The sequence below is a fragment of the Octopus sinensis genome, linkage group LG6, assembly GCF_006345805.1.
Source record: "Octopus sinensis linkage group LG6, ASM634580v1, whole genome shotgun sequence".
Classification (NCBI taxonomy): domain Eukaryota; kingdom Metazoa; phylum Mollusca; class Cephalopoda; order Octopoda; family Octopodidae; genus Octopus; species Octopus sinensis.
This window is the reverse complement of record NC_043002.1, coordinates 89,122,556-89,149,678: the sequence shown is the minus strand read 5'-3', so window position 1 is coordinate 89,149,678 and position 27,123 is coordinate 89,122,556. Positions and strand designations below refer to the sequence as shown.

Genomic DNA, 27,123 nt, shown 5'->3' with positions numbered 1-27,123 from the left:
TTATGAAATTTGTAACTTTTTAATGATCAAAGAATTCAGTTTCATAGTAGGGGTGTAGAGTAAATTTTTTTAAAATTTAGCTATAAGCTTAAAGCTGAAAGGAACATCCCATACGAAAGAAAATAGTCTATAATCCAACTAATTTGATTACTTCTTAAAGCTTAAGGTCTTTTTAGAGTTAATTTTCTCAACATTAGTACAGTACATGAACATATTTTAACAGAGTCAAAGCAAAATTGACTCTGGCATGAAGCACTGGTATTTTAAAAAATATCATAGAGCTCTTTACTATCAGTGTCAACTCCACTACTAGGCATAAGTAATGTAAGCAAATAGATAACTATAAATGAAATGTATATGGCATATGTCATGTGAGTTACAGCTTGGTCCTGCAAATATAACATGAGCTACTATTTGTAAATATCAAAAATGATATGTTATGAGGATAGTTTTAATTTCATTCTTTAAATCATTACTAGTTAGGATTTGCAAAGAAGTATATCTGCTTATTTAATGTAATTTAAGCGCTTCATTACAGAAAATTGTACCTCGTTTGTTATGTTGAATTTTATTGCATTAAAAAGTAGTAGTAATTTATTTTGCATCTCAAACATATTATTAAACTTACTTAATGTAATTATTTTATTGCAGTAGTTGAAAAATAGAATATTAAAATAATTGTGCTTTTTACATAAAAATGAAGCCTGAGAATTTTAGATGAGATGAAATTTGGGGTTGTAACATTCATATCATTGTTAAAAGCATGAGCAATATAATCAGAAGGAAAGAGTTTCAGCTGGAAATTAAAACTAGATGATAGACTTTAAAAAGAAAGTATTAAAAAGTAAGGGATGAGGATTAAAGCAATTCAAGGTTGTTATTTTTTTTTTTTGCATGAATAATATTTTATCAAGGATACAAATAACAGAAAGAATTTATTAAAGATTAAAAACAATATTTGAAGAAATAAATATATAAGGAAAAATGAGATAAATGGTATCTAATTGAAATATTACAGTTTTCAATTTGGATCATGGTATCACTTATGTCATTGATTATAATATATGATCTTGGAGCAGGACATGAGAGGAAGTGATGAAAGTTAGATCTATTGATGAGCCTCACACAAAAGATGACACTAAACTGAGAGAAGTAGTGATATATTGTGCAGTTCATGAGAAAAAACAAACTGATGTTTAAAATACGATCATGATGATGATAGTAATGATGCTGACAAGAAGGATTTGTAAACTACATAGAGAAGTAGGAATTGTAGAAATTAAGATGTATTTGAAACTAGATTTACAAAAATATACATTTGGTTGTAAATTAAAAAAAAAAAATAATCATAATTTCTGAAGGGAGGGATGAAGAAGAAAAATAAAACATTTCAAAATAATTATAATAATGATTCCTTTACTTGCCACAAGGACACAAAATAATAGTAATAACATTTAAATATAAATACTGAAAGAGGAAATGGAAGATAGTTATGACCAATGGTTCCGTTACATTCTCAGAATGCATCAACATGCAACATTCCATTTTAAGTTCAAATTAAAGTAAAAAAAAATAAGAAAACAAACAAAATATTTACAATATATGACAATAAAAAACAAACATAGTTTTAGAGAATGATAAAAGGAAAAAAAATGAATAAATAAAAAAAGTAACGTGATACGAGAAAGCACTTTGACATTAGTTTAGCTAAACTAAGGCAAAAATGAAGAGGCAAAAATAAGAAACAAAATATTTACCATTAGAAGAACATCCAAACTCATCTGAACCATCACCACATTGAGGTACTCCATCACAAACATTCGCCAGCTCAATGCATTCTACACCGATACTCTTAGAACCTCTTTCCTCACACTCAAAATGATGTTTGTCACATTGTTTTCCTAAAAATATAAGCAATAATAACACAACTTTTTATCATTAGCAAAAATATTCTCCTGTAAAATATAACAACTGGTTAAAATGTATTTTGCTCATCCAAATATAAATCTATTTTCAATTTTAAGTTTATCCCACCCATTAAGTCAATTAACAAAGAATTTCTACCAGAGGAAAAAAAAATGTCTACTTCAGTGTTTCTCAGAGAAGGGGCCAGCCCCTATCTGTAAGTGAATGTTGGGGTTCAGGAAGATAGAGAAAGAAGTTGATTAATTGCCATTATTATCATTTTTAACATCCATTTTCCATGTTGGCATGGGCTGGGTGATTTGACAGGAGCCAACATGCCAGTTGACTGCACCAAGCTCCAATATTTGCTTTAACAGGGTATATATGGCTGGATACCCTTCCTAATGTCATCTGCTTCACAGAGTGTAGTGGGTGCCTTTTACATAGCACCAACACAAGTGAAGTCAACAAGTAATTTGCAAGACAAGACCCCTCAACTGGGGCAAGGGGTATTAATGAAAGTAGTTTTATGCCAGGTAATGAGAAGTTTAAAAAATTATAGAGGGACAGAAACAAGTGCAGTAGAGGAGATAGTTTTAAACTTTTAAAACTTGTCCACCCTCACAGTGAAGGAAGACCAATAATATGAATGCAGAACTGGCAAAGTCATTAGAGCTGCAGAGTATTTGTTCCAACTTTCTGAGTTCAAATAGAACCAAGGTCAACCTTGCTTTGTTTTTTTTTTTCAGAGTCAATGGAAAAGTACCAGTCTAGAACTGTTAAGGTGTTGGGTGAGAAGCCTTATGGTATCTCTTCCAGTCTTTTGCATTCTGAATTCAAATCCTACATGAAAACTAGACTTAATCCATTACCTACTCTAACACCCCAGCCTGGCACCTTGGGTGCCTTTAGTGGAGTCAACTCTATTGCAAGCATTTAGGCCAGGTGCCCATTTTGAAAATACTTTCCTCCCTCCTTCCCACTAGTCTTGAAGAGCCCTGTGAAGTATCACAGATACTACCTTCCTAATCAAAATACTAAAACAAAACAAAACTTTGTTGTGCCTAGGGAAAGTCATTATGCCAGTATTAATAACACACACACTGGTTCAATTCCACTCCTTCATTATCAGTCAATTGGCTAAATATCCAGTTAACTAATTGATTGTCTGATTTTGTTTGTTTTTTGTTGTCCAAAGGTCTTTTGTTGCTATCTGCAACCTTTTCAATGACTGTTCTCTTAGTCAATGAATTCTATTTTGTCTTCTCATCATAAAAAGAGGAGTGGGCAAAAAATTTCATTAACACCTTGGTAGGTGGCTGGGGTTGGTATTTGACAGTTTGAGAACCATTAATCTACTACATAATGTGATGGGTGCACATTCACTTTTCTATGCAAGCAGTGATATGTATTTTGCAACAGCCACATAACAATCTAACTATTATTTAACTGTAGAAGAATAATAGTGAATATTTTTCAGCCAAATAGGCACCATGTAATGAGTCATAAGTTCAACCAAACTTGCATAACTAGTTACAATGGTATCTTCAAAGTGACCTAGATAAAAACAAGTTTATTCAAACTAGCAGCAGAAAATAAAGATATTTTGGAAAGACTGGACTCTAACTTAAGATAGCCAAGATAAATATGAATTTATGATGTTAGACAAAATAATATAGGATCTGAGCGAACTGTGATTAATAAGGAACCAATTCAGAGTAGATATTGTTTCTGATATTAAAAACAGAAATGTAAGTGCAGTTAAGTTCAGTCATTTCTAGAATCTTTATAGTTTAATTTGTTTTTACTGAAGTTCTTTTCTACAATCACAGAGAGATAAGGCTGTAACACTGTTACAGATATTCTCGTTGCCAGTAATGAAAAAAATCTAATCTTACATTAAAGTACAGCAGTATACAAACTAGAATGAACTTCAGAAGACAATAAGACATTACAAACCAGCTAAAAAGTATCTTCTCCATACTTAAAACCCTAACTATCTGATGGTAGGCTTTGACTCAGAGGTTTTCTTTATTAGTACCTTCAAGAAAACTGTGAAGATTCTAGAAAAATCAAAATCAAGGAAATTAAAAAGAATATTCCAAGATTTGAGGAACTCTAAATAACAATGTTGTGTCAACTGCAGATAAACATGGAGTAGTTAACAAATGAATGACTCCTTCTGTATTCAACCAAGTACATATATAACTCTGTGGTCTACAACATAGCTATGTGGTTACAAATTTGGTTCCACTGCAAGACATTTTTGGCAAGAGATTTTCGTAGCAGCAGGTAGACAATGTGTGAAATTTGGCAGATGGAAACTGTACAAATGCCCATATTGTGTGTGTGCGCATGTGTGTGTGTGCACGCACGCGCATGTGTATCAATGTCTTTTGCTGTTACTTGTCAGCAAAAGATGTAAGCATCAATGATAGAACAGGTGTTCTTTGAACAAAATTCTTTGTGAGAATGAAGTTCTTTGTATCAACTACCAGACACTCTCTTGACACAGCTTCTCAATGGACTAGTCCCTAGAACCCACAACCAACTATAATATAGTTCACAAATTTTGATATAAAATAAATAATATATGCTCTCATCGTTCATCATCCGCTTTCCATGCTAGCATGGGTTGGATGATTTTGACTGAAGGCTGGCAAACCAGATGGCTGCACCAGGCTCCAGTCTTGATCTGGCAGAGTTTCTACAGCTGGATGCCCTTCCTAATGCCAACCAGTCCGAGAGTGTAGTGGATGCTTTTTACGTGCCATCGGCACGGGGGCCAGTCAGGTGGTACTGGCAATGACCTCGCTAGAATCTTTTTACACATGCCACCTGTGCTCTGTTATATAATAATGTCAAACTCCATTCTTATCTATCAATTGCAGTTGTCATTCATAGTCAACCCTTCAATAGTCTACATGATTTCCTGTAGTAAAGAACTAAAAGACATTCTAAGTTCCAATATCTTGAATTTTTTAGCAATGTTTCAAAGACAGATATTCTTTTCCAGAAAATGGTGTTTCAGAATCTGAGTATTTCAGATTAACTCAGATTAATTTCAGAGTTAATCATTAGCTGGAATGATTCCAGCTAATGATTAACTCAATACTATAAGTATACCAAATTCCACACCAGGTCTAGTAACATCATTAGTAATAACTTGTCAAAAGCCTGCAATCTCGGTGTCTTTAAAACAGTAGTAAGGAGATTAGGTTTCCTTTTCAGCAATAAAAAATATATATATACTTTAGTCCTAAGCAGCTATAAAGCTTCATAATGTCTTTTCCTTATCCATGTTGTAAAAGTAGTCCTGTATTTGGAAATCTAATATGTACCTCATGTTTTAAAGTGTCAGATCATGTCACAAAAAGAAAATGTATTTACTTGTTAGACAAACTTACCACCATAAAGTTACTAATAACTGACCACCTACTGGGATATTGTTACTTCTCTACACCTCTTAATATACTATTCCTCTCTGTACTTGCCCAATATCACATTGGGTTTACTTGTCATTACTTTACTTTACTACATTCTCCTAAACATTATGTGTTTCATTCCACCTCTTTCAAAGAGCCTATACTTACCACTTTCTCTCCTAGATTCTATCTCTGCCAACACTACTCCTATTCTATATAATGGTGAAAGCTAATCAATAATCTTACGAATGTTACAGAATATTTTGCCCTCATAGACCAAGAAAATACCTATAAGACCACTAACCACAGCAAAAGAGTTTCATAAGTCCACTTATTACATCAGGAGGGTTTCATAAAACCACTAGCCAAGCCAGGAAAGTCCTACAAGGCTGCTAATCAAACCAGGAAAGTCCTATAAAACTACTAATTAGATCAGGAAAATTCCATAACACTGCTAATCAGCCATTCTGTCTAAGAATAAAAATGTTTATTGAACCAATGTGAGTATCACTACATAGCCATTTGATCTGTTAGAAATAGTAGCATATGTCCCTCTTTATCCTCTACCATCTTGAAAAGAAAGAGATGCACTGAAAAATGTAGCCTTTGATCTGCAATGCCTGATTGAAGACTAGGATGGTCATGAATGGAAACAACTGTTTATCATAAGTCTGCTCAGTCAGAAATGATCAGGGGCTAAATAACAAAAACAATGGTAACTACAATAAAAAAAAGACTGATATTTAAAAAGCAATTATGGTAATTTTTCTTTCATTCCAAGAAATTATTCTATATAAATATTCCAAGTCATGAGTCTTGATAGCAAAATTGAACTGAAAAGGGATACTCACTGCAAATTCCATATTTGATGATATAGCCCTCCTGACACCTACATTTCTCTTGAATACATTCTGCATGTTTATCCTCACATTCATCTGCTGGTGTACACACATCATCAAGAGACACTAAAATAGAAATATTGCACAAATCCATTTTAATTAAAAATGGCAGTATGGTGTATAAAACACTAAATGGGGATATCAATAAATATGGTGTATAAAAAATATTTATATCAAATTAAACATATATTAAATAGTGACATGAATAAAGTATTTAACATCTCTCCTGTTTCCCATATTGTGTTCCACCAGGCACTGTGCTAACCTTTACACCCAATCCATCATTCCCAGGACGTCACTCTTCTGGAATCCCCTCTCTGCAAACATCTGCACAGTTGTTGATTTGCAAAGATTTAAGATGAATATTAATGTTGACGTTATTGATCGTGGAAGTCAGCAAACCATTAAAGAAAAAAATAATGAACCAACAGTGCTTTCTGACATGCAAGTGGAAATGTGCTACAAACACAATTCTTTCATTCTTTTAGTAGCATCTGTTACTGTACAGAAGCCATGCTGGAGCACAGCATTCATGGTTTTATATGACTCTATCTACCACAATACACTGTCATCATCATCATTTAATGTCTGTTGTCCATGCTGGCATAGGTTGGATGGTTTGACTGGGCTGGCATGCTAGAAGGCTGCACCAGTCTGATTTGGCAGCGTTTTCTATGGCTGGATGCCCTTCCTAATGCCAACCACTGTGAGAATGTAATGGATGCTTTTACATTCCACCGGCACAGGTGCCATTAGCATGATATCAGGGTGTGTTTATGTGCCACCAGCAGAGGTGCCAATTTGTGTGACACTGGTATCTGCCATGACTGCAATTTTGCTCAGCTTGAAGGGTCTTCTCAAGCACAACATAATGCCAAAGGTCTTCGTCATTGCCTTTGTGAAACCCAACACTTGAAAGGAACTCAGCCACTTTGCCTCCGTGAGGCAAGATGATCTTCACATGCCACTAGCATGGGTGCATTTGGCTTAACAAGTCCTCTCAAGCACAGCACATCACTAAAAGTCTCAGTCATTGCCTCTGTGAGGTTTAAAGTTCGAAGGTCATGCTTCACCACCTCGTCCCATGTCTGCCTGGGTCTACGTCTACCACAGGTTCCCTCCACAGTTAGAGACTGACACTTCTTTACACAGCTGTCCTCATCCATACACATCACATGACCATACCAGCAGTCATCTCTCTTGTACACTGCATCTGGTTCTTTTTATGCCTAACTTTTCTCTCATGATACTTACACTCTATTGAACATGCACACTGACATTGCACATCAAGCGAAGCATAGTGGCTTCGTTTCTTTCAAGCCTACACATATATGTCCTCAGCTGTCATAGCCCATATTTCACTGCCATGCAGCATAGCTGTTTGCACACAGGCATCAAACAATTTCCTTTCACTCTGAGAGAGAGGCCCTTTGTTGCCAGCAGAGGTAGGAGCTCTCTGAACTTTGCCCAGCCTAATCTTATTCTCACAGCTATGCTCTCAGACCACCCACCTCCACTACTAACTTGGTCACCTAGATAATGGAAGCTATCTACTACATCTAGCTTGCCTCACTGGCAGTTGATGGAATTTATTTTCAGTGCATTTTCAGCATTGATTGTACTTGTGCACCTTCCACATGCAAAATTTAGTTTCCCTGTTAACCTTCTTTTGATGTTGCTGCACCTTTTATGTATCCAAAGCTTACACCAAGTGCATCTGATGAAGTTCCTACCTACACCTTTTCTACAGATTGAGCAGGGCCATCTACCTGAAGGAATTTATGATTTGTCTGCCTTCCTACTTACTATGACTGGTTTTTGCTAGGTTAACTCTAAAGCCCTTTGATTCTAGACCATACTTCCATATCTAGAATTTCTTCTCTAGTTCAGGTGTGATTCAGCTATAAGAGCAAGGTCATCAGCATAGAGGAGCTCCCAAGGGCAGCCTGTCTTGAATTCCTGTTATTGCCTGAAGGACTATGATGAACAAGAGGGGGATGAGCACCGATCCTTGGTGAACCCCTATTTGTATCCTGAATTCTTCGCTGTACTTCCCACCCTCACCTTACTTGTAGCAAGGCAGGTATTTTTCCTGCAGTTGCCTTACCAGAAATATAGCATCATTGGTGCTTCTATCTGATGCAACGTCAAACTGCATCCAATATAGACTAACTCTCTCCCTAATTAGCTGGGCTATGACCCTCTCTGTAACTTTTATCACCTGATTCAACAATTTGATACCTCTGTAATTATTTCTATTTAAGGTATCACCTTTTCCTTTGTAGCAGTTGACTATGGTGCTGCTACACCAGTCATTGGGTATGATTCCTTCATGAGCCATCTGATTTACAATATATATGACTAGACCATAACCCACACCACCAGATATTTTAAGCATCTCAGCAGTGATTTCTGATGGGCCAGGGGCTTCCCTGTCTTGATATCCTTAATTGCTTTATCTACCAGGGTACTGTCGATAGGTAGCTGGTTCCTCAATTGGCAGACTCTCCTCTTCCCATTCATTCTCCACGTTTAGCAGTCTTTCATAACGGCATCTCCAAGCCTCTTTCTTTGTTGACTCATTAAAAGCAAGTGCACCATCATCCATGCAGACACATTTCTCTCCTATGACATCGCAATTTTCTCTCACACACTGTCTTGCAATCCAAAATACTTCAGTTCTTTGGTCCTCACGATGCTGAACATTGGCAAACTCCTTTTTTTCTGATGCATTTTATCAAACAGGGAGGCAGATGAAAGGTAGAGTTAAGTAGGTGTACAAAAGGAAACTAATGTGAAACTAGATACTGCAAAGTATTTTCAGTCAGCATACATTTTGATTCCCATTGGTGATACACACACACACATACTCATATATATATGTATGCTGCAGTTTGGAGAAAAATTCTAGCACAAAGGTTCTTAACTAAAATCATGACAGAAATTTTATATTTGAATATGAACACTTTAAAACAGTTTTGTATCATGGAATCTATCAGATGTGGATAGATATCAAAAGGGTAAGAGAGGGCCTTGACAGTTACTTTAGAATGTAGTATAAATGAAAAAAAAAAAAAAGAAAAGAAACAGGAGCAGAATTGTTAGCACACCAGGCAAAATACTTAGCAGCATTTTATCTGTCTTTATGTTGAGTTCAAGTTCTGCCATGGTCAACTTTGCCTTTCATTCTTTCAGGGTCAATAAAATAAGTACCAGTTGAGCATTGGGGTCAATATAATTAACTTACCTCCTCCCCCAAACTTGCCGGCCTCGTGCAAAAATTTGAAACCAATCATCATCATTTAACATCTGTTGTCCATATTGGCACGGACTGGATGGTGTGACCAGAGCTAGCAAGCCAGGACCAGATTCCAGTCTGACTGGACCTGGTTTCTATGGCTGGATGCCCTTCCTAACGCCAACCACTTTGCAAAGTGTGCTGGGTGCTTTTATGTGGCACTGCACAGGCACTTTTACATGGCACTGCATGGGTACTGTACAAACACTTTTACGTGACTCCACACAGGTGCTTTTATGTGCATGGGCGCTTTTATGTAGCATGCAAAAGTACATAGAATAAAGAAAGAAAACTATAGCAAAATAAATAAACATTTGGTTACCTATTTTTGTTCTTTTTTTCAAAGTAGTAGGCTGGAATGTAGTATGGGTTGTTGTTGTTGTTGTAGTTGTGGTACTTTGTACTATAGAGTCCTTTGAAGAGCCTTGGTTATCGAGGCCTGCCAGTTCACTTTCATGTTTGATTGCAAGGTGTGCGTGAGATGTCTCCACTTTATTTTTTATTTGCTGGAAATTCATGGAGATGTAGCTGTTGTGTGGGGCAAAAACACAAACACTTGGATTTCCACAGTCAAAAAGGTAACAGCTGTGGTCCTTCTGCAAAATTATAGTATGAAAAAAAAAAAAATAAAGCAATTTTCGTGAAGAGCAAAACAATTTAATCTTAGAAGAATAAAGGAAATGCATTTTGTGACAATGTTTTAAGATGGTTTATAATAAAATCTACCATATCATATCAGCAGTAATAGTGAAACTGTTGCTACGACCACCACTACCATAGCCAAATATATAAATGCAAATATATGGGAAACTACCACCTGTGTCATCTCTTGTGAAAGGTAGGAGAGTCCAGTTTGCTGGACATTGTTGTAGAGCTGAAAACGAGGCAATTTCTACTCTTCTCCTCTGGAAGCCATCTACTCGCGATACCAGAGGGTGCACACTCTCCTACCCTGATGTAATCTCCAGGGATACAGGCATCCAGCAACAGGACCTCCATAATGCTATGATGGACCATGAAGCCTGGCGTAGCATGGTAAATTCCATTGTCTCAACCACGGTTGAACAATGATGATGACCATAGCCAGTAACAACAACAGTGAATCTATCGCATCACAATCATCAGCAGTAGCAACAATAAAAGTTTTTCTTTTTTATCATCATTAATAAAGTATTTCTCCTGATTTCTCTCAGTCTTCCTGTATTGCCTATTTACTTGAGGTTTTTTTTTTTTACTTTACTCCACTTTACTACATACGACCAGTTAATCCTTCTGATAACATAGTTCTTATGAAATAGTAACACAACACTTTTCCATATTAATTAAGCTGGTATTAATGAAGAATTAGTTTTCTCATAAAATATAGATACTTTAAAACAAGAGGGTTGTTATCGAAAGGGTTAATCCTTATTGTTCATTTTCCCAATTTCATCTCTATAGCTTACTTGTCAAAAACAATTAGCAAATGACTTGTCAATGCATCCAAATTCTATTCCACTTGAAATGTGTTCATATGCTTGCACATAAAAACGCTCCTTCACATTTTCTTTTTATTGTAATTGGAAAAAGAGACCTCTCAATGTTCTTTTTCTTAACTTCCTTTTTTTTTTTACACAGCAATAAACAATCACAGGTATGTCGTTCAACAGGTCTCAATAACAAGCAATAAAGACTTTTAATAAAAACCATAGGATATATAATTACAAAAGGTGAATGGAATTGGGTTAGGATCCAATAATAATAAGAGAAGTTGAACTTTTTTTTCTGTGCTTAAAAATAATAACAATACAAGCAATGAGTTAGAATGATGTAAAATGACATAAACTAATCACAATTCAGACATTGTGAGTTATTTCATTTTTTATTTTATCTAGTTTCAGCTCACGAGCTGTGGCCATGCTGGGGCACCGCCATTTATACTGTCACCGACAGTTATACTGTCAATTCAAAGACATTTGTTTCATGATCAGTCCCAAAGACGAAAAGAATGACAATGAAATATAAGGAAAGCAAAGGTATCAAGCTCTATTTACTTGTGAAATCATTGAAAAATCTAACATATAACCTGAGCACATACCTAATAAATACAAGAACCAAAAGAATATACTCCAGAAACCTTCTGTTGTTATAAAAAGTAGACATGAAATATTTTGTGATCAGTTTTATTTTGAATCTCAGAATCTGTTTTTTTTTATAACCACCCAATTATTATGCCACAAATCTTTACAAAACTTGAATAATCAACTGGAGAGATTCTCAATAAACCATGTAGCTGGTTAAATATATCTTTATTGTTTTATCAATATATGGTATTTCATAAGGCAGTGAGCTGGCAGAAATGCTAGCACGCCGGGCGAAATGCTTTGCGGTATTCTCAGTTCAAATTCCACTGATGTCGACTTTGCCTTTCATTCTTTCAGGGTCGATAAATTAAGCACCAGTTGCATACTGATGTTGATCTAATCGATTGACCCTCTCCCCAAAAAATTTTGGTCATTGTTCCTAGAGTAGAAAAGAATATATGGTATTTCATGATTTTGGCACTGTTTCACAGGCTGGATGTTCTTTCAGTAACCAACCACTTTTCGCAAGTGATGACAAAGGAACACAAGAAATAGTGAGACACGTTGGAGAAGACCTGCCCAACACCTATAAGCCTGATAAAGAATATGTAAAATTGATGAAGATGATGATGCCCATCTTATATCATGGAATCATATGTCACTATTTCTTTCTTAACTAGCATGAAAAATACAGATAGAATGGTTATTGAAAAAACAAAGTGTTTTTAACTGAATTTAAATAACTTAATTTTAAGTGGGAGTATGGTCTATTAATTAAATTCTATCACAGATGAAATAACTAAAATGTATTTAGTAGATTATAAAGTCTGATATTGAACTTTCCTATAGCTGATTTATATTTGAGGGATTTAACATAATGAAACATGTAGCCAATCATAATCATCATCATCTTTTAATGTTTGCTTTCCATGCTGGGGCATGCATTGGGTGTTTTGACCAGAACAGGTAATCCAGAGAACTGTACCAGGTTCCAGTCTGATTTGGCTTGGTTTCTATGGCTGGAGTGGCACCAGCACAAGCGCTTGTAAATGGCACAGACACAGAATTCTTGAAGGCCAATCCCCTTTATCAAAGGGGGCAGCCTTAACACTTCTGCTGTGGTGGATGGGTCTTCTTGAGAACAAGGCAAGTCATTAACGAGACAGTAGTTTATTACCCATGTGATACAGGTGTGCTTAATCAGAACTAACTAAAGCCTCTACAGAATAAAACTTCTATTAGTATACAACTAAGTTCTATGACAGAACTATGACTTTTTCACAATGGATCAATTACAACTTCTGTCATAAAATATATTATTTTGCAATTTTTGCTTTCAATAATAATACAATATTGTGAGCGATAGTAGAAGGTCTTGACTTGTTACAAATAGTAGTCATCAAATCTTACCCTATCATCTTAAAAAGAGACACATTTAATAATGTAGTCATATATATATATATATATATATATATATATTATATAAAATCTGTTCTGTCTGTGTGTGTGTGTGTCTTCCAGGATCTCGGGCATCCTCCATACGATTGTGCTCAAATTTGATGTGTAGATACCGACGGTATCAGGGCATGTATAAGTCTTGAAAAAATTACAAAAATCGATTCCAGGTGAGAATGCAATTGATGAAGCTGTTGCAATCGATACTACACGTACACGAGAAAAATGCACATGCAGTTTTCACAAGAAAGGCCGTATAGTTTGAAATAATACCACAAAATGCAGTATATTTAAGAGACCAAAAAGGTAAGATGCAAAAGAGATATTTTCTTCAAATTTGGCGTGAAGGAAGGAAAGCCTATTTGGTTTCTCAAGAATTTTTTTGCCTTAACTTTGTTTAACAAAACTAAAAATTTTATTAAAATAAAGGCATGCTTAGTTATTTTTTAATGAAAAGAAAATACTGATTGCTTTTTATTCAGCAGATATGATTCAGCACTGTCCATTGGATGGGGGCATGTTTTGCTCGTATATATATATATATATTGTATTTAAAAAATAGGGTGGTCAGGACTGGAAGGCCAGTGACTACAGGTCTGCTTAATCAGGACTGACACAGAGCTAAACAACAACGTAATATTGTTTGGACATGACAAACAACCTATAATTTTATTCTCCAAAATTGTCTTCAATTATGATAATTTAGCCTATTTATTATAAAACATTATTCTAATTTTTCTTATAATTCATAAACTTTTCATATATATATATATATAAATGTAAGATCCAGGGATCAAAGTGTAGGAAGAAAGTTAGCTTCAAGCAATCCACAGTGAATATAAAAAAAGCAACTTTCAGAAACAATAGTGGTTTATTGAGATGGAAGGTTGCGGAATTTTTTTCTATATCAAAGAACGATGAGCTGAGAAAAAGTTCTTTTTATATTCCACGGTAGGCAAGTGTGCAAACAAGAATACAAGAGTTACAGAATGGAGTATGGAAAATCCAGGCTACTTATGTTTCATAGCAAGTGGAACCTCAGAAGTGGTAAAATCCAAGTGAGGTGTATATATATAGGTAAGACACTGCCTTGGTAATAAACTCTGAAGTTCACACCTTCAGTGACAGCTCTTACTAAAGCAGCCACACTTCATTGCCAGAACCACAGCTACAATCTGTTAGATGATAAGTAGAGAGGGACAAATGGTGCATTTTGGGCCATTCCTAAGAAAACAATGACTGTGTAGTTCCCAGCTTCACCCCACAGCAATAATGTATGTACACTGGTCAACTACCCTAATAACAATGTGAACATATGTTTATACGATGTACAACATAGTAAGGAATAAATCTGGGTAAGTTTACATTGGTAGCCCCATTCACAAATTGCATTTTGTGTGTTAAAGAACACATTCATGTAAATGCTCCCTACGTTAAAAAACATTTGGAGAAATATTATAACTAGGATATAGTGGTGATCATCAAAACCCCAGAATGGAATACTGGAAATCTGAGGAAAAAAGAAGCTATTCTTATGAATAAAATAAATCTCACCATCAACAACAAGGCAAGAGATGTGTGACACTAATTGGATAACACTAAAAAGCTGCACATATTGGACCCTTCATCCCTACATAATTATGTAGATTTGTACTGAACTCCCAATTTTCTTTTGATAAATGTTTTTTGAAGTCAAAATACTGGAAAATAAGAGGAAAATGTCAAGTTTAGTTTTTGTTTTGTTTGTTTACACTCCTTTATTTCCAATTTGTATTGTAGTGACTTTCTAAAACAACACAAAGGTTATATTTTATTAATTAGATAATTTTACTGAATTAATTACTGCTAAAATATGAAAAGGTTAGGAAAAGGAAACGGTTAGACAAATATTGTTTATTAGCGTATTTGGAAAACTAGGAATTTCATTTCAACTATATTCAGCTATTTGAATTTGTTCTTAATTGTGTGTATTTGCAGAAAGCATGAACTAAAATCATTTATTTATATAGTAAAAGAAAAAAAAAGACTTTATATGAAAATTAATTCTTTTGTTTTTAAAAATGTCTACAGTAAAATAAACTGGTTTAATTAATAACTGATCATTGCAACAATACTTGGACTTCTCTAATTGTTTGCTTGAAGAGAAAAAAAATATCCACATGATGAACTTTGAGGGTACAGGAATACATTGACTTAATGATTCAATTGGTTCTAAGTGTCTACACATTACGTGAGAGATCGTTAAGTCAGAGGCAATTTCATATAGAAACAATATTATATGGAAGGTGAGTACATTGTTGCTGATGAGACTGGATGTAAGAAGTTTTTAAAACTATTAAATAAGGTGCAATAAAATAGTCTGAACGTGGCAGATACTAGCGTCGCCTGACTGGCGTCCGTATCGGTGACACATAAAAGCACCAACTGATTGTGGCTGTTTGCCAGCCTGCTCTGGCCCCTGTGCCGGTAGCACGTAAAAAACACCCACTACACTTGCGGAGTGGTTGGCGCTAGGAAGGGCATCCAGCTGTAGAAACACTGCCAAATCAGACTAGAGCCTGGTGCAGCCTCCATGGCTTACCAGACCCCGGTCGAACCGTCCAACCCATGCTAGCATGGAAAACGGTCGTTAAATGATGATGATGATGATAACCAATGGTTGGATTAACTAAATACGTCATAAATAATAAACAATCAAATATTTCCAGTTATTTTTCATTCATTACAGAATGTTTCTTTGCAACTCAGTTTGGGTTCCAACACTAGATTTATAATTATCTGATAGGTGACAATTCTTGTTAGTTATATTATGCTAAAACACTAGCTTTAGCTAGAAATCAGCTACCATGATTTGGAAAGATGGATTAATGAAAAAGTTTTAAGATGAAAGAGTAGTAAAGAGAATATGAATGTAGTATGTTCATGTGGTAATTAAACTCTGAAAGCAATCATTATAAATGCTTATCATTTATTTGCACAGTTAACTAAGTTTTTATTTTATGTTGTTTTTTTTTCTTTTCTTAAATCATTAAACTGGGGAATTATTAAATGGATGGTTGTGAAGTGAGGTATTGCTGTATGAAACTTGCCAAGATTTCTGTTGATAAACACTACTTAAATAAAACAGTTTAATAATGCTGGAACACAATACAGCTTATGCTGTAGTTCATTAGAGATTAGTTATAAGCTTAGAAATTTCAATAAGTTGATGAACCAGGTTGTTAATTGTGATTGGATTTTGTATTGTGGTAGGTTATAAGTGAAAAAGAATGTAAACTATCTCTTATTACATATCCTTTAATGACAATTTGATTGCTTTGTTCTTAATATAATGTTCTATGAATAATGATATAATGCAACAATAGGTTTCCATCTATTAGTAAAATGCAATAGATGTTATTGCCAGATAATTATATTAGGTGATGGTTAGACTAGGAAAACCAATAAAAAACGTCAATGAGGTCTCTAAGTCTGCTAGAAAAGCACTTTGCAACTACATGATTTTATGTTCAATCCAGCACAGTACTACTTTAGACCAGTGTCTTCTACTAGAATGTTTAACTGACCAAAGACTGAGTAGAATCAGTGTGGAAGCCTGCTGGAGTAGCCATTCCTATTCTTGAGTGGGAGAATTTGATCTTTGCTAGGTTGAAAACCACCACCAGGTTCTTAGGTGCCTTTAACACAGCACACACATGCTGCAAGTATCTGGGTGAGGTCTCCTGCTTGAGGATCACTTTCTGCTACCAATCTTGAATGCTCATGAAAGTGTCATGAGTACTATCCTAAGTGATTTAATAACCCCATATGATAGGATATTTTTAGGAGAACAAGAATCATGCCAAGGTTCCTTTATTGGTCCAGATGGGAGGGATTAAGACTGAAGGTCGATGAGTGTGTGTGTGTGTGTGTGCATGTGTGTGAGAGGTCTGTTATGATGCAGAGCATTAAGATGGTTTCTTGTATTGTGAGTGAAAGGTTGAAAGTTAAACTAAGACTGGCATAATTGAGCAAGAAAACACAACTTCATAGATCCTTAATAGTGTGTGTGTGTGTGTGCATGTGTGTGAGAGGTCTGTTATGATGCAGAGCATTAAGATGGTTTCTTGTATTGTGAGTGAAAGGTTGAAAGTTAAACTAAGACTGGCATAATTGAGCAAGAAAACACAACTTCATAGATCCTTAATAGTGTGTGTGTGTGTGTGCATGTGTGTGAGAGGTCTGTTATGATGCAGAGCATTAAGATGGTTTCTTGTATTGTGAGTGAAAGGTTGAAAGTTAAACTAAGACTGGCATAATTGAGCAAGAAAACACAACTTCATAGATCCTTAATCTAAAATGGAATAACCAAATCTCCTTCAAACATTCAATAATCTTTAACAATGGGTGACTTGCTTAAGTTTTAAATCTAAGGACAAGAGGGATCTAAATAAAGACAATAAAGACAAAATGGCCACAGCTAAAATGCCAGCTGGCCGATGAAGTTCAACCTACATAGATGAACATGATAGATATTTTATTGTGTAAGAGAAAAGGGTACTCATAATCAACACTTAAGGTTTGAAAATAAAGGAATACAAGGTGAAATCAGAATTACTGTAGCTTGAATTGATTCAGATTTTAAAATCAATAGAACATCAATTTAGGAGATAGTGTAATCTATATGTAACAAGAGGCTGGCAAAGGATGATGAGTTTAAGCTTTTAGAGACATCAAAAGTGTATGGATCACTCTATTTTTTTTTTAAGGCTATTTCCAGAGTATTCTTCCAAACAATTGAAATAATTCATTTCATGAGTACTCTTACAGCATAGCTGCTAAATATGAATATCTTTGTCATCTTTTGTGCACTCATACTTTACACTGGGTACATTATATGTAATTCCTACCAACTCCTTTTCTGCATGTTGAGTATGGCCATTTTCCAGATGATAGTAAAATTCTGTTTTCTCTCCTGAAGGCCTCTTGATTGTAGGCTTTGCTTCTTCATCATCGTCATCGTTTAATGTCCATCTTCCATGCATGCATAAGTAGGACAGTTGACAAGAGCTGACCAGCTAGAAAACTACCCTAGGCTATTGTGTCTGTTTTGGCAGGGATTTTACGGCTGGATGCTCTTCCTAACACCATCCACTCTGCAGAGTGGACTCAGTGCTTTTTATGTGGCACTAGCACAGGCAAGGATAACTTTAGCATGATTTTTATAGCTGGATGCCCTTCCAAATGCCAACCACATTACGATGTGGACTAAATGCTTTTAATGTGGCACCAGCACTGGCAAGATGACCAGGTAACTCGCAAGACAAGGAATTATGAGAGGGGCAGAGCATTTGAGGAAGGGAACTTGTGTCAGAGGATGATAGATTAGAGTGTAACAGAGAAATAGTGAGGCAAAAATAGGTGTCTTGCTATAGAGGAGGTAAATGGTTATCCAGTGAGAGAGAGAAAGAGAAAAGAGATAGAGAGTGAGAGAGAGGTACAAGAAAAAGGCCAGAAACAAGTGTGCTGATGTAAAGGAGATACTTGGTTACCTAGTCAGAGGTAAAACAAGAAGAGGAGAGAGTGTGGCCAAGGAAAAGAGAGAGAGAGTAGGCAGCAGCAAAAGTGTGTTGTTACATGTGGGTGGGACACAAATCTTCTACCATTAAGTTTCATGGACAGGAAGAACCTCATATTGCCAAACAGCTTGGTCCATTGTTATTTCCTCAATGAGCCCTAACATCCTAAGATCAGTCCTCAACACTTCATCACATATCTTCCTGGGCCTCCCTCTTCTGCAGATACCATCCACTTTCAGTGACAAGCACTTCTGTATACAGTTGTTTTCACTCATACGTATCATGTCCAAACCTATGCATTCTCCTCTCCTGCATACCACATTTAATCCCATTCATGCCTAACTTTTCTCTCAACAGTTGTGCTTTGTCGGTCATGCACACCGATGTTGCAAATCTAACGAAGCCTACTACCTTCATTCCTCTCCAGTTTACACATGTCCTCTGCAGCCAGAGCCCATGTCTCACTACCATGTAACATAGCCGTTCTCACATAAGCATACAATCTAGCTTTCACTCTGAGAGAGTTCTTTTACTGCCAACAGAGGTAGTAGTTCTCTGAACTTCTTTCATCTTATTCTTATTCTAGAGAGTTATAATAAACAGGAGGGGGTCTAAGAACCAAACCATGACAATCAATTACCTGCACGTTAAATTCTCAGCTGAACTTGATTCTAGCTCTCACCTTTCTGACAACATTTTTGTATATGGCTTGCACAGCTCTCACAAACAGTTCAATTACATCTGGTGTTCTTATACCATACACCATGAAACTTCAGGACATGGTGTCCTATCATGAGCCTTCTTCAGGTTAAAAAATGCAAGGTACAATAGCTTGCTTTTGGTTGAGAATTTCTGTAGTTATCTCATTAGGAAGAGAGCATCAACAGTACTCTGTCATGGCAAAAGTACAAACTACATCTCACTTAAAGCTGATTCTTTTCCTGATAGAAAAATCAATATTTCATTCAACAGTTTCAAGGTGAAAATAATATTCCAAGAGAGTCAACAGTTGCTCATGGCTGGCAATGAAATTTTGACATTTATAAATTGAAATTTCTAGAAATTAATAAATTGAAATTTCCAGAAAATAAATTGTACAGGAGATAGTGATGTGATGTTAAGATGGCAGAATTTGATTTGAGAGTGATTTCACTGCTATTGCTATTTGGTTGTGTGAATACATAAATATTCTTATGATATTGCACATAGAAAATTCAAGTCAAATGCTTAAGGATGAGAATGGTAGATGACATTGCTTGTTTAAGAATATATGGGGTTAGTGACGATTGTGACCATGTAGTATGGTAAGCCCTAAGAAGAGATAAGGGAATTCAGGCAAGCCTATATATCAATTAAACATATATTTGGAGTACTATTCAGATGACACAAATGTCAAGTCAGAGACTTAAAGCCAAGACAACAAAAAAGAAGTGAGAAAGGTTGTTAGTTTATTAAGCACAGGTCAGCAATGGCCAAGCTGACTATAATGAAAGATGTTCCAACCATGACCATACTATTTTTTACTCAAACACTGTATCTAAGACTACATTACCTAATGTATCCAATCATTTTTGAAACAACAAAATCTGAATTGGAGATTTGGTTGCTAGCTGTAGCAGGTGGAAATCATAATACAGTGGCTTCCCAATTGCACAAAAGACAGTCATGACAGGCAATGCTGTACAATGCTGTAACAATGGAAATAAAAGAAGAAAAAACCCAAAACCAGTCAAAAGAGGATCCATATTTAGATCTCCCTCTTTTGGTGCCCGTTAAGATTAACCTTCTGGAAATTATCCAGTCATTATGAATAACAGCAATAATAATTCCCTGGATGACAACATTTCAAATTTTGTTATTTTGGTCAAATCTGATTCGTCACTATAATGTAAATGAAAAAGCATTCAAATGTCAGACACACCAGAGATGCAAAATGAAGTTAGATATGTACTAACTCTACAACTTAGAGGCATACGGAAGTGCAAGAAAAAGCCCCAAAATATGTTAGGATGTAATGCATGGTCAAAACCTGCTTTCATCCAGCAGCATCTGTTATGTAATATTCAAATCTTTTTTAGAAAACGTAGATACACTAATACAATACAGGAATGTTACCACAACACTTTGCGCCATCTGATCTAGACAAATGCAAAACACCAAAATAGCTAAAAATAAAATGAAATAAAATAATTTCCTCAATTGGGCCTACTTGCAGCTTGGTTGCAAGCACCTATGATTTTCTTCCATATGTAACATCTGACCATCATTTGCAAAAAGAAATCAAGAGTAGTAACGCCATTTGACAATGTAATTTGGATTGAATGAGTCAACAAGAGAGCCTCAGAATGGTCGCTGCTAAAATAGCAATAAAATCTCTCCAAAATCACGCCACTCTGCCTTAAAATACAGGACTCAAATCGATAATATAGTTCAGAGTATACCAAAGCTTGAAAAAAAAAATATTGAAGAAATGGTCATGGTTAGATTGCCTTTGATTTATAGGTCAACTTGATCAGCACTGACCAAGGGGCTAAGCAACAACTGGAATGGAAATCTAATTAGACTGCAAACCAGATGGGTTCGTCCACACACACACACACACACACACACACACACACACAAAAAGCATCAGGTAGTTACTGTAAAACGAGCTTGCAACTGGGGGATGGACGAGATCTACGAACAATAGTTGAGCACACATGACTGCAGTATGTGGTTCTGGCAATGTTTGTTAATAATAGAAATTAATATGGAAAATTGCACATCTGGTCATTAAAGATTTATGCAATGACTCCACTCATAAAGCTCCGTATGTGTTTTCCCTCTCTCTCTCACACACATACACACAAGCTCTCTCACTCTGAATATGAAGTGGCGGTAGTGGTGGTGGTGGTTAGTGATGCTTAAATGGATCCATGAAATTTCTCCTTTCCTTGTTACAGTTAGTGAAAAATGAAAGAAGAGAATCTCCGGGACAAGTGCATATCTAGCAGTAGCAGAAAAAAATGGGAGCGATGTAATAAGACACATAAACACATATGTGATCGATTACAAAAGATTTGAAATATTAACTGACAGGTTCCTATGACATAAATGTGTATATGTATATACGAAAGAGAAAGACAGAGGGATATATATATATACAGATAGATAGATAGATAGATAGATAGATAGATAGATAGATAGATAGACAGACAGAGAGAGTTCGAATTGATGTATCGTAGAAAAAAGAATGTATTTATACGGAGAAAATAGAAGTGTGTAATTTATAATGTGTAGCCCAATATCAGTTTCGACCGAATAGATCAATTAAGGGTGTTCTAACCCTGAACATACTGGGTTATTTTCCTTTCTTTTTCGTGCAATATATTTTGGGTTACCTAATAAAATACATCCTTGCTTGTTTAAGTCAGTAAAGGCGTGGTTTAAAGGAGATTCTTCTGTTATTTCCAGCATATCGAGCAACTACGTAGAGGCCTTAATTCATTGGTCTGAGTAGTGATCGTGATAATGCATTGTAATTATGTAAATAATTTTCTTGTACAGCTTTCGATAATCTAAATTTTTGTCCCTGAAAGGAGCAAAATATGTATTCAAGTATATTCGTTAGAAAGAAAGAGAGAGAATGTGTATGTATAAATAACATCGCCATATCACTGAATGAGACGACTTGAAAAAAAAAAGCTGTTGGACCTATTCTACAAACAGAACAGTTGTTTTCGTGACCTCACCCATCCTTTCTTATGATGAATTACATCGAGCATAAGCAAACTACTCTTATATATATATATATATATATATATATATATTATATATATATATATATATATAAGAGCAAAAGCAAACTGCTCTAATATATATATATATATAAGCAATTAGCCCACCTTTCTATACCTCATTTATAGTGTGTTTTACTTATTTAAGACGTAATTGAAAAGCGTACTTTGAGTGATATTTGGCAGTTATGCATGACAGGTTGCACGATTAAGAAGTGGCTCCTCCATTGACTTGATTATAAAGGTGTGTGAAATGTTGTGCTAGGATATCCTCAATATAAAAAATAATAATGAATATATAAACATATATATATATATAATGCACATTTACCTTATTCTCGAATATAGCTTCATTGCATCCTTTTGTGTCACAGCATTTTTTGGCACAGTCCATACTATTGACAGCCTGGGCATATTTCATGAATTTTGCTCCCGCTGTCAGAGAGCTGTTTGTTTTGATGATGACGCTTGTATTCTTGTTATAGTAGCAGACGCCATGCTCAGCCTGTGATCCAGAAACGGATAACGTACCCGAATTATCCCGATCGGGTGTTTTTATATTTCCTCGCAGATTATCTGCCTGTTTGGTGGGTGTTTGTGTTTCACTCTGGGCATCATCACTGTTTTGCAACAAATCCTGTTGGCCCCGCTTCGATCGTTCCAGTCTCTTACTCAACCTAATAGCTATAGAAGGTCCTTGTTCAAAGTCCTCAGCGATAAATTCTGAAGCTAAACAGTATAAAAATATACACGGAAAGATAAAAAGAGGTTTCATCATTGTTTTAAATTTAAAAAAAGGGACAAATTATGGATAATTCATAAGCAATAATTAGACAGGCATTACACAAGACAGTCGACGAACGGAACCATTTTTGGAGACGCGAGCATGCGTTACCGGAAGTTATTGGAAATGACATTTCGGAATGAAAATAACGTCGAAGAAAATCACAAGCATACGTCACAAAGGAAAACAGATTAATTTCTTTGCTGTTTATTTATTTTACACATATATAAAAATCAAAATAGAAAACAAGAAAAAAACAGGGTTCCGTTCAAATATGTAAAAAAAAAAAAAAATTTTGTTTGACCTTTTTCACATATAATAAAACAGTTGTGTTTCGTTTAATTTTGCGGTTCAATAAATCGAATTTTATTAAACAAAATTTTAATTTTTTAATGGTTGAGAGAAAAGAAGGGGTAGATCGCCAATTGCATATATAATCATGAATATTTTTTTGATATTTTGATATTTTTGTCATTCATTTCTTAACCGCACTGTGGAAATGGTAATGGCTTTAAATAGAATGTGATGCAATGTTTACAGATGTCTTAGTATATCTATAAACATTATATTCAAATTCATTTGTTAATTCTTCTTTTGCGGTTATACACCTGTATGCCTTGAACACAAATAAAGTTATTTGAATAAAATACACAGGAAAATAAAAATAAATATATTCTTTCACATATGGGTTTAGCAGAACAGCCCACGCATACAAAAGAAGGAAGATAACTCTTGAAGAATCTAAAATGTAAACTATTTTAGATATATCAAGCAGATGGGAGAGCATACATGCAAAAACAGTCTTCCTGATTATAGAAAGTAAATTACTTTTGGTGTGTTGTTTGGTGTTTGGGATCTTTTCGGTTTGAACGGCAGTTTTTAACATAATTTCTAGGTAACTAAAAGATATTAAACTTCGTATACTGGTAGAATGTGTTTATAAAACATCTTTTTCTCTTGGCTTTATTGAGAAAGTTCTATATTTGTGTTTTTTTCTGCAATTTCAACCAATCACTGATGTCTATTGAGGTAAAAAAAAAACATTCTGTGCCGTATGAATATGTCCCTCGTTTAAGAAACAGATTGGGTTTATTTACATTTGTGAAGAAAAAAAGATACCCTTCCCCCCACTCCTAACCCTAAAACAGATTGAAATGCAATAGATTGATACTAGGGTCATAATTATGGGTGACAATTTCATATGACACCGCTAGAAAAAACTGCCGTTCAAACCGAAAAGATCTGGTGTTTGTAATCAAGTTGATATCAGAGCAAGTTACTTAATAATGATTTCATATTTTGGCACAAGGCCAGCAATTTTGGGGAAGTGGGTAAGTCGATTACATTGACACTAGTGCTCAACTGGTGTCAATGTTTTATCAACCTCAAAAGGACGAGAGGCAAAGTCAATCTTGGTGGAACTTAAACTCAGAACGTGAAGTCAGTAAAAATAACGGTAAGCATTTGGCCCAGCACAAGAACAATTCTGTTAGTGCACTGCTTTGGAGTTGTGTAAAATTTAAAACTAAAAGTCGTGAAGGATTACATTTAGGGTAAACACGTGTGCCGAGGGTGCTGCTGTATTCCATCTCTGAATGCAGGAGCTGATGTCTCTTCAGGCAGTGAAACAGTTCTGTTGGTGTTTCAGCCTCTTCCACCATTATGCCAGAGCTGCCTGGGGCCACTGATCGATGTAGGTAACAAAACTCTCAGACAACACAAAGTTTATTGAGTTAGATGTTGCACCTCTGGGCCAGATGTTTCTACCACCCTCACTGCTCATTCTTGCTGTATCACTCATCCTCTCTCATGAGCCAGATGGAAAGGTTGGCTTTCTCAGTGGCTTCTGACAATTTTCTGCCAACATTTTTTTTGTCTCATTAGCAGCCAGTCCAAAACTCTTGAGCACTGAGTTAACAAATCCTAGCTCTTGAGATGATCCAGATGTTGTAAAGAAGCTATATATATATATATATATATATCTTATATAAAATCCGTTCTGTGTGTGTATGTGGCTTCTACGATCTCGGGCATCCTCCATCCAATCGTGCTCAAATTTGATATGTAGATACCGACAGTATCAGGGCGTGTTTAAGTCTTGAAAAAATTACATAAATCGATTCCAGGTGAGAATGCGATCAATAAAGCCATGGGAAATCGTTTCTCTTTGGAATAGAAAAAAAATCTATCTTTATTTCTTCTTTTGCTGGTGTCTCAAATTTTGGTGGTATTTCTCAAAGGGGAGGCCTATGGGACGGTCGGACAAGTTGTTTTGAGAAAATTTGGTTTAAATGCTATGATAAGATTTGAATGCTAAGCACAGAGAGTAGGAATAAACACTGTAAAGCATTTTCTCCTATGCTGTAATGACAACTGATTTGCCACTTACACACATATTGAGGACTTCACCTATCAATGCAAGTATTTCTAACATTTGTAAATAGTATTTATTAAAAGCTATCACATTATAATAGCATCTCTGATCGTCCGTTTTCCATGCTGGTATGGGTTGGATGGTTTGACTGGGGACTGGCAAGCCAGGAGGCCTCACCAGGCTCCAATCTGATCTGGCAATGTTTCTACAGCTGGATACCCTTCCTAGCATCAATCACTCCGAATGTGGGGTGGGCTGGCATCAACCACGTTCGGATGGTGCTTTTTATGTGTCACTGGCATGGGCAACGACCCATGCATGAATGATGCTTATTGCGTGCCACTAGCACGAGAGCCAGTTAGGTGGCACTTGCAATGGCCACAACTACAATTTCCATTTGATTGTGATTTGATTTTTGATTTTACTTGACTCAATAGGTCTCTCCAAGCATGGCATGTCACCCGACGATTCAGTGGTACTTTTTAAATGGGCTGGTTATGCAACACTGGTATAGGCTATGGCAGTGATCTCACTTTACTTGCCAGGTCTTCTCAATCACAGAGGTCTTGGCCTCTGTGAGGCCCAACTTTCAGAGGTCATGCTTCACCACCTCATCCCATGTCTTCCTAGGCCTCCCTCTTCCACGAATTCCTTCCACTGTTAGGGAGTGACACTTCACACAGCTCTCCTCATCCATTCACATGACCATACCAGTACAGTTGTCTCTCTTGCACACCAATTTGATGCTTCTTATGTCCAACATTTCCCTCAGGGCATTTACACTCTGTTGTGTGTGCACACTGACATCACACATCCAGCAGATCATACCATCTTCATTTCTTTCAAGCCTACACATGTCTTCAGTAGTCACGGCCCATGATTCACTGCTGTGTAGCATGGCAGTTCACACACATGCATCATACAATCTACCTTTCACTGTGAGCAAGAGGCCCTTTGTCACCAGTAGAGGTAGGAGCTTTCTGACCTTTGACTAGGGTATTCTTATTCTAGTGGCAACACTCTCCGAGTATCTATCCCTAGTACAGACTTGGTTGCCTAAGTAGCAGAAGCTATGAACTACTTCTTGTTTCTCTCCCGGCATGTGATAAAATCCATTTTCTGAGCATCTGCGGAGTTTATTGCCCCTGTGCATCTGCCACACACAAAAGCTATCATCCCGGTTAACCTTCCTTTGATGTTGCTGCACCTCTTATGCATCCATAGCTCACACTGGGCACATCTTATGGAGTTTCTACCTACAACTTTTCTGCAGATCGAGCAGGACCATCTACCTGAAGGGGTTTGTGATGTGTTTGCCTTCCTACTTTCTAGGACTTTAGTTTTTGCAACATTGACTCTAAGGGCCTTCAATTCTAAACCTTGCTTCCACACCTGAAATTTCTTCTCTAGTTCTGGTAGTGATTCCACTATGAGAGCAAGGTCATCAGCATAGAGGAGCTCCTGTCTTGAATACCTCTGTTATTGCTTGGAAGACTATGATGAATAAGAGGGAGCTGAGGGCTGATCCTTGGTGAACCCCTACTTCTACCCAGAATTCTTCACTATGCTCATTGCCAACCCTTACC

General features: G+C 36.0%; 1 protein-coding gene across 2 annotated transcripts in view; it reads right to left on the bottom strand.

Moving 5' to 3' along the window:
* LOC115213543 overlaps positions 1 to 23,313 on the bottom strand; it is a 58,116-nt gene extending 34,803 nt beyond the window's left edge. Inside the window, exons 1-4 of one of the 2 annotated variants that reach the window (XM_029782576.2) lie at positions 22,711 to 23,313; positions 9,850 to 10,123; positions 6,182 to 6,295; positions 1,758 to 1,901 (exon numbers count right to left, since the gene is read on the bottom strand). In XM_029782576.2, coding sequence (XP_029638436.1) covers positions 1,758 to 1,901; positions 6,182 to 6,295; positions 9,850 to 10,123; positions 22,711 to 23,157 — 979 coding nt within the window. In that variant the 5' untranslated portion in view covers positions 23,158 to 23,313. The remainder of the gene's footprint in view (positions 1 to 1,757; positions 1,902 to 6,181; positions 6,296 to 9,849; positions 10,124 to 22,710) is intronic. The other variant, XM_029782575.2, reaches the window with a different exon arrangement.
* Positions 23,314 to 27,123: the final 3,810 nt, after the last annotated feature.